Raw genomic sequence first — 8,497 nt, forward strand, 5'->3', positions numbered from 1 at the left:
GAGCTGAAGCGATTAAGACTCTAATCCATTAGTCAACCAAGTGTGTAAGTCATTTTCAAGCAAAATTGACAAAATTTCATTGGTTCCAGGTTTTCTAATGTGACCATCTCATGCTCCAGTTTATCTTTGATGATAACAAACTGAATATTTAAGGATTTTGGACTGTGGGTTGGATAAATCAACACATCTGAAGATAAAAATGAGAAAATAATTGCCAGATTGGGCATCATAAAAATAATTGTTCACTGCATTTGTCATTGATTTGAAATATCTTGTTCTCCTCAGAGTGCGGCGGGATGGAAAATGGCATATCGCTTTCTAAGAGAAAATAGTGTGACTTAGATGTGTCTTAACAAAAGTTTTAAATTGGAAGGATTTGAAAGAAATGTGAATATCTTCAGATTTCTTGTTAGAAGGTCATATTATATAAACAATTGGTTAGAGAGATCAAAAAAGTAATTTTCTAATTCCACTAGGAGTTTGACCCACAGTAGAGAACATACAGTGTGTGCAGCGTGGGAAGGTTGTGGGTGTAATGTAGTGGTTCAATACTTGGCTCATATCTTTTATTCCAAAGAATGTCTACAGAAATTACTTTGCCATTATCACAATTCAGTGATAAGACATGCAAAGGTAGGAGTAGAGATTTGCAGACTACTTTTAACCTTTAACCCCGATTTCTGACTCACACACACACACAACTCTTCCACGTCCCTTATTTTGTCAAACACAGAACAATGAGCTAAAGCATCAAACAGCACCGGGTAAAATGCCTTCTCCTCCAGTACAATGCTAGCACGATTGATTGAAATTCCTCAGATGATCAGTCAGAGATAGCCTTCATCACTGGCAGCGATCAAAACAACAGTAGCAAATTTATCCTGTAGAGCCTCCAAGAGCCTCACATGTCTGCAGCAGAACAACGGTGACCATGAGCGACTCTTTCCTTGAGCCACAGAGAAAAGATTTAACCTTGTTATGTCATCCTGTATGAAATGGAGAGGTGCCTGAAAAACGGGGAGGAATTATATAACGTCCAAAAAGGAAACTCTAGGCGGAATGAATTCCCAGATTTTAAGGAAAGATAAGTGGGATTACAAGATGTGATCTACTGTAGGTCACCAAAATTGGCCTTTCAATCATAACGCCAAAACAACATCTTATACCTGACAGTTTTCATGCATTCCAGTCGAAGCCAGATTTTGGAAATTCCCAGCTGCTTGGCCATAATTACAGCCTTCCTGTGTTCCAGTGGCCCGGCTTGGAAAAACCAGGCAAGAAACATGGTCACCCACAAAATTTAAACACACTTTCCCATGTTACAGCTGGTATGACGTAATTTACAGTTTATATGACAGCGTTTACTCGCTAATCTGTAAACCTGACGGTCAGATTTGAATTTTACGGTCATGTGATTATGATATTCAACCTTAACAGTTTAGCATTTCCATTGTTTGCTGCCAGCTGAGGTGCTATGGGACAACAGCATCCTGGAAATCTTCTTCTTTGGAAATAATACTCATGTCTCCAACATGGAATTCAATGTTAAAGGCCATGAACATTTTCCTCTCAGTCAGCCTCTTGCAACGAGTGACAGGATCCTACATGGACAGCCTTTTTTCTACCAAAGTTTGAACCGTTTTGGTTGTTTCACAGGTGACATTTTTTGCGTTTCTTTTTCTCTGTGTGATCTTCTCACAGGTTTAAAGTGGGAGGGACTCAGTCGGACATTGTGATGTCACATACGTCCATGCATCAATCATGATTTAGCAACATTAGCAACATTTAGCAATCAGAATGTGATGGCAGTCAGTGGGTCGCTCAGTCCAATCAATCAAATGTGATCAAACCACATCCACAATCTAATAAAAATAGATAATAATAATGTTTGAACTGAACTTGAAATACTGACCATAATAATCTAACAAATATATACAATAATAATGTAATGAATGACAGAAGGTCGCTGGTAATGACGATGAATTAATGTTTCTAATGAATAAATTACTTCATCTGCAGCTCCCCTCAGATTTGTGGAGCTTCATAATGAGTTTCAGCTCATTGTTTAGCTTTCAAGCAGCATATGAGATTCGGCTTCTGGCTCTGTGAGAGTCAATACAAATACAATTTCAAGTAGCAATCAAACACTTTTCTTTGTGGGAATCTACAGCCTTTTGGTCCCAGCTCCCAGATCAGTGTGGAAGGCAACAACACTACATCCCCCCCGCCTATGTGGCGCAACGTACAGCAAGTACATTTTGCTAGAGTCTCCTACAGACAAGTGACTCAGTCATGGTGACAGCAAAAACACCAGCTCAGCAAATGCCCCTGATCATCCATTCACGAACACCTTCCAGAGAAACGTGCAGGACTGTACCCACCACCGCCAGCCAATGAACATGAACAAGTCCCACGGACTTTAACCAGCCTTATCTCCCCCGGTCTTGTATATTCACCTTCATCGCTCAACCTCAAAGAGCGACCACATGGCCCAATGAAAACCAATGTTCACCTTTAAACTGTGTGTCTAAAACATTAAATATCAAATAAGTCTTAATCGCAGCATATGGACCATGGGACAGTGCAGAATTACAAAAATGACCTTGCAGTAAATGTTAAGTGCTTAGTCTGCATGCTCAGTTGTGAACCAGTGAAAGAGAGCATTAAAACAAAGAGCTCCTTCCTTCGCTGATTTATGCACATTTCTATTTCGGGGAGATTATAAGAGGAAACGCACACTGTGAGGATTTCCCATTTCCGAACTCTCTGCCTGTGCCCAGCAAGCTTTTGATCAGGTGTGCAAGGGTGTGTGTGTGTGTGTGTGTGTGTGTGTGTGTCAAGGAAGACTAGTTGTGCTTGCTCAGCAATTAAGAGAAAAACTGAATCAAGAAACCGCCTAATAAAGATGCTGATCATAGACATCATGAGTGAACACAGGCAGCATGTTGAAAAGGCCAAATGTCACTGAGACACTTGAGCAGCTCTCAGTTTTGATACGTAATTTCACCACCAGAAAAAGCAATGAAAGTTTCCAAGTGGTTTAGAAATATTTTCACTTCCCACTATTATTGAGATCCTCTAATAACTCTTACCCCTTAAAAATCACACTTGTGTTTGACTTGCTCAGGAGAAGCCAGACCTGATGTCTCTTTTTAATGTGTCACACTTCCCTCTTTTGTGAATGAGCGCTCGTACTCACCATTTCACATTCCAAGTCACCACGAAGGCAGCAGGGTCAACGGTGAGTTGGAAAGCCCGGTGTTAGAAACAGAAAGACACACGAAAAATGGATCAGAAACATGACATGGAGTGGATACACAGTTTGGAAATGACCAAATCCAGATGTTAACAACCCGTGATGATATGTTAACGCTGCGAAAATCTATTGTATTGGTATGCGGAGAAGTTCTGCGCTCTTGTAAAACGCACAAACAAGTGAAAGTGAGCGCTTTTTTTTTTTTTTTTACCTGATTCCTACGAGTAGAAACAACCTCCCTTCACACCAGCTGGGACCACACAGTGCTTAGGGGCTCGTCCGGGTGGAAAAGACCAGACACCTGTAAGCGCCTGTTTTGGCAAACCTTCCCGGAGACGGGCCGCGCTAACTCCGCCCCTCCCGTCTCCAAACCGGCCCCCATGGTACTCCGAAACGGGCACGCCCACGATGGCAACTGGAGCAGAATAGCCCCAGTGCCACCTGGTGGTACCTTGCAGAAGGAGGGGTGCGTTTGATAATAATCTTTGCGTCACATGACCACTAGATGGCCCAGTTAGGCCGAGATGCTTTGTGATAAGTCTGCAAAAACCTGTTGAGGACAAACTGTGTTCTCTGCATTTAGCTTGGTGAAGTGAAATAAAGGTAAAGTGTCAGCATTCAGGTGCTTTACATAAGTACAAGTAGCAAGAGCCTAAAATACATCACCAGTAAAAGTATTGTATTCTAAGCAGAATGAACCCAAAGTATCAGAAGTAAATGTAGTCCTCATGCAGCAGGCTCATGTCAGTGTCACATTTTCTTATTGTATATTATCAGATTATTTTTTACTGATGTATAAGCAGCATTTCAATTCTGCAGCAGGCCAAGGAGGAGCTAATTTAAGCTATTTTCTATACTATTGTGTAGTTTAAATCTGTAATAATCCCTCATATGTTTAAGATTATCACGCACAAACAGTTTTATTGGGTTTATTGGGTACATCTACTGCCAAACCTACTGCAGTTCAATACATTCAAGCTAATGTTCAGTTTTTTATGCATCAGACGGCATTAGTTTTAGCTAGCGTACCTAATTGACAGCTGAGTGTAATTTGTATGTGCAGTAAAACCTTAACCTGCTAAGTAATTGGTAACTATAACTGTCAGATAAATGTAAAAGGTACAGCATGTTCTCTGAAATGTATTGGGTGGAAGTATGAAACAGCAATAAGTAAAAGTACTCAAGAAAAGTACAAGTACTTTCAAATTGTGCCTAAGGACACTACTTGAATAACTGTATTTTCCACCACTGAGAGCTATGAACATATTTGCAAAACAAAATGTATAAATGTGGTGCCATGTGAAGAAAATGTACACATGAACAGCTGATAAATTAAAAGAAAAACCTGAATAAACAAGTGCAGATGTTTCCAAATAGGACACAAAAGGTACACAAAGGATGTGAGTCATATGCTCTGGCCTTCACAGCCACTAGATCTCAACCTTGTTGAACACCTAAGGGAGGTTTAGGAGTGACATGTTTGACAGCATTTTCCACATGAGGGAATATTCTTTTGTAAAAAATGGTTGTCCTTTTCACAAATGTATTTGAAGGCACACTGAAGTTGTTCTAGTGCTTTTTGCTTTAGTTTATCAGCCATCTGAATCAGCAGATAATTTCCATTTTTAATAGTGACGCCAGTAATTAAAAAGACTGTTGTAAGGTCACCTATAGGTTACTGGTCTCAGTTCAGTTAGCACAGATAATGTGACATCAATACCACTGCAGTCTTCCCCAGTAATGAGAAGCGCTGCTAAAGTGCAGGAAAACAAAATCTATACCATCTCTAGGTTCACCACACATTTAATCACTCATAGTTCAACAGCTTTTCATCTTTATAACATTATGTTTCTTCATGGAGAAGTAAACAAAACATTTTGCATTCATTGCATTTAGTCTAATATCGCACACGGACACCTATCAGACCGACGGGAGGTGTTACAGTCAAGTTTATTCAACCATGAACATTTCGTATAAACAAGTGTGCACAGAGGGAAGACCTTGTCCTCAAGGTCCCAGTCCTAAACCAAACGTCTACCTGAGATTCAGTTCAGTTCACCTTTTCACATGGTATTCACACAACAATGTAGAGAAACAAATCTAGACTATTTAGTTTTCTGCGGCATATGTTAATGCTACAGTACAACATGTCGGACAGCAGTTCTCAGTGACAGTTTTGGCAATTCTACAAGCTACAATGTTTGCCTTACTGTTATAGAAAAGAAAAGATAAAACTCATCTCATTAGATTATCTTCTTCTTTTTTTTGCTTTTTTTTTTTACAAATCTTTACTAAATCTTCTGACAAGTCTTTAGTATTGCTCTTGCTACATTGAAAAAATAGAAAAAGTACATCTGAATATTGAGCTGTGGATGTGGTATTTATAAAGAGCCTTGCTCTTAAGTGTTCATGGCTATGTTTCAATAGTCCTTAGCTGCTTACTCTCCAACGTCTCCTTTCCTCTGTAATGGCCTGCTTCACATCAGCAATCAGAGAAGAAGGTACGAAGCAAAGAACAAGACATCAAAGAGTTTTCAGAGGCTCATCAGCAAAAACATTTGTCTAGGATTCTGCAGAGGTGCTGGGTGTCACCAGATCGTCATCTCCCTGAGCTTCTCCCTCTGCTGCTGCTGCTGCTGCTGCTGCTGCTGCTGCTGCTGCGTCTGTTTCTACATCCGATCCGGGAGCCGCTAAAGAAGTGTCTGTGTCGGGAGCTTCGAAGGACTCGCCCCCCAGGTCAGTCAGTTTGATGTAGCCCTTACTGTTGGAGCGCTCCAGACGAGGGCAGCTGAAGCGCCTGGCTCTGTCGCCTTGACGACACACAGACACAGACAGGCTGCAGCGGCGTGCAGACCTGGGCTGATCCACGAGCGAGTTGAGCGACAGCCGTGACCCCATCGCCCTGGCAACAGGTGAGGGAGGAAACAGCTGGGTCCACTGTGGCTGAGGCTGAGCTTGCGGCGCCCTCTCTTGGTCAGCTGTGTCTGTGCTTGTTTCCTCATGACTCTGATGGGGCGGGGAGGGATCAATTGTCAAAGCGTCCTTCTGTGTGGTGTCTGTCTCGTCAGCGTGGCTGCCGCTGGCTTGTCCTTCCGCTCTAATGGTTTCAGCAGCCGCCTCAATAACAACCTCTTCCTCTGAGTGTCCCTCTGCCTCTGCTCTCTCAGATTCCTCCACCTCACAGTTGTTCAGTTTGATCACAGGGAGGGTGAAGGCATTCACAGAGGAGGTGACGATGGAGGTGGTCTCCCACTGGCGGGGCTGTGGGGCCTGCTTGCTGCTATTGCTGTAGTCTTTGTAGATGCTGTAGACGGTGTCCGTGAAGGTCTGGACATCTCTGGACCAGCTGCGAGGCCTACTGGCCAAGGATGGGCGTCTGAACACCTCATCACCGCCTAACTCGCCCTGGAAACCGAGTCCGGTGGAGGGCCAGGAGCTGCGAGTTAGCATCCCGCTTGCAGGAAACGAGCCCGACGGGCCTTCAGCATTCCTCGACTGAGTGTAGTTCACCAAACCATTTAGGGGCGAGTACTCCTTTGACCGTATGCTGTGCAGGTCTATAACTGTGGAGTAGATATCCCTAAGGTTGATGATTTTGGTTTTCTTGTCTCGGTTTTCATGGAGGACTGCATTGGCACAGATGAAGAGGAAAATGCCGATTCCCATCACCAGCGGCCCAAAGACTTTCAGATTGTCTGAGTACAGGTAATTATCCAGGAAGTCACACAGGAAGCCACAGTGACGGGAAGGTTCAGGGGTCGTGCTATTAGGATAACTCTGGTTGGATACATTTGTCTGGCCGGAGCTAGGCTTATCATGGGTCAAGTTAGTGGAAACTTGTGGACTCTTGGAGTAGCTCATCCTGTTGTGGTAAGCTCCAGTTCTGCGGCGCTCCTGGTACTCCTGCTGGTTCTGACTGGGCCAGTAGCCCAGTACAGCCATGGAAATCCCCACCATGAGCACCACAACCCCAACAGCAGCCACCATACCGGCTGGGGAGCACAGATTGAGCTTCCCCTTCACCACCACCACATCGTTCTTCTTCTTTTTCTTGGATTTCCGCTTCCTTTTGTTTTCCGCACGGTTTTTAGAGCGGAGGGAATCCTGGCGCCTGTTCATGCGCAGTAGGCCACCTGTGGCTATCATGGTGGCAATTGGACAGTGGGATCGTCACTCAACCTGGCAGGACACAGAATAGAGAAGAGAGAGAATCAGATTAATAACATGACGTGATAAGCAGAAGCTTTAAACATTCAGTGACAGCTACAGAGTAAATATGTTCATTTTACTAAGAGATTACACGTGTAATCCAGATTTATCATACATACAAGGCTGGATTATCGAACAGACAAACTAACCCTTAGGGACCGCAAAGGCTCCACTGAAACAGTATCAACTGAAAATCTACGGGCCTTGAAGTTTTTCATACTGTTAAAGGACCTGAAATCTATTTTCTCAGTCAGCTTCTTACTATAAGAAATGGGGGTCCAACTTGAACGCACGTATTTCAGTATGAATTAGAACAATTGTGGTTATTTCACATGAGAGATTATTGTGTATTTCTTTTTTCTCTGTGCTTTTCTCGCCGCTTTGAAGTGGGCGGGACTCCGTTGGAAAAACACGATGTCGTGTACATTCAGGCTAAAACTAGGTTTGAATCATAATCTGATCACAGTTAGTGGGTTGTTTGTCAATCAAATCTGATGAAACAATACCTAAAGATTTTTTTTAACGTTTTAGTCAAGAATATTCAATGCTGCAGAGAGATAGTTGTGATTTGAAGCCAAATTTCATTTAGATATTAGTTTCTGAGGTAAAAAGGCCGGAGGAGCAGTAGTGGGGGTCCACAGCTCATTTCTACAGAGGAGTCCGCTAGCGTGCTGAGCCTGTCCAAGATTATCCTGCAGGTAGATGTGTAGTTTACAGCTCCTTTGCAAAAAAGGCAGATAAAACATTAGTCATCAGCTGGTCACAAAACCAACAGATAACATCTATCTGCTGCTGTCGGATCTATAAATACAATGATGTAACCAAAACAGAGACAAATACCCAAGATGACAGCGGAGAACAGGGAGTGCTATTTATCTATATTCAGCTGTGCAGATGCGATATCAGCCTATGAAAATGTAATGTGTCCAGACAGGAGGCCAGCAGGCATGTTCTCTCCACCTCACTCTCCCGTCCTTACTCTCCGTCTCTTTCTGCCTTCTCCTTTCTCACACACAGTCTCTCCTGCCAACG

The 8,497-nt window shown here is 43.0% G+C and overlaps 1 protein-coding gene across 1 annotated transcript; it reads right to left on the reverse strand.

Moving 5' to 3' along the window:
- Positions 1-5,625: 5,625 nt before the first annotated feature.
- Positions 5,626-7,402, reverse strand: LOC139214805 (transmembrane protein 200C). Its single transcript, XM_070845731.1, has one exon. The coding sequence runs from the start codon at positions 7,400-7,402 to the stop codon at positions 5,819-5,821; it is 1,584 nt and encodes a 527-aa protein (XP_070701832.1). The 3' UTR covers positions 5,626-5,818.
- Between the last annotated feature and the right edge of the window lie 1,095 nt (positions 7,403-8,497).

Source organism: Pempheris klunzingeri, chromosome 15, assembly GCF_042242105.1.
Source record: "Pempheris klunzingeri isolate RE-2024b chromosome 15, fPemKlu1.hap1, whole genome shotgun sequence".
Taxonomy (NCBI): domain Eukaryota; kingdom Metazoa; phylum Chordata; class Actinopteri; order Acropomatiformes; family Pempheridae; genus Pempheris; species Pempheris klunzingeri.

What these genes read in the sequence shown, in the direction of transcription:
- LOC139214805 (XM_070845731.1), bottom strand. Translation starts at nt 7,402, where the DNA reads ATGATAGCCACAGGTGGCCTACTGCGCATGAACAGGCGCCAGGATTCC.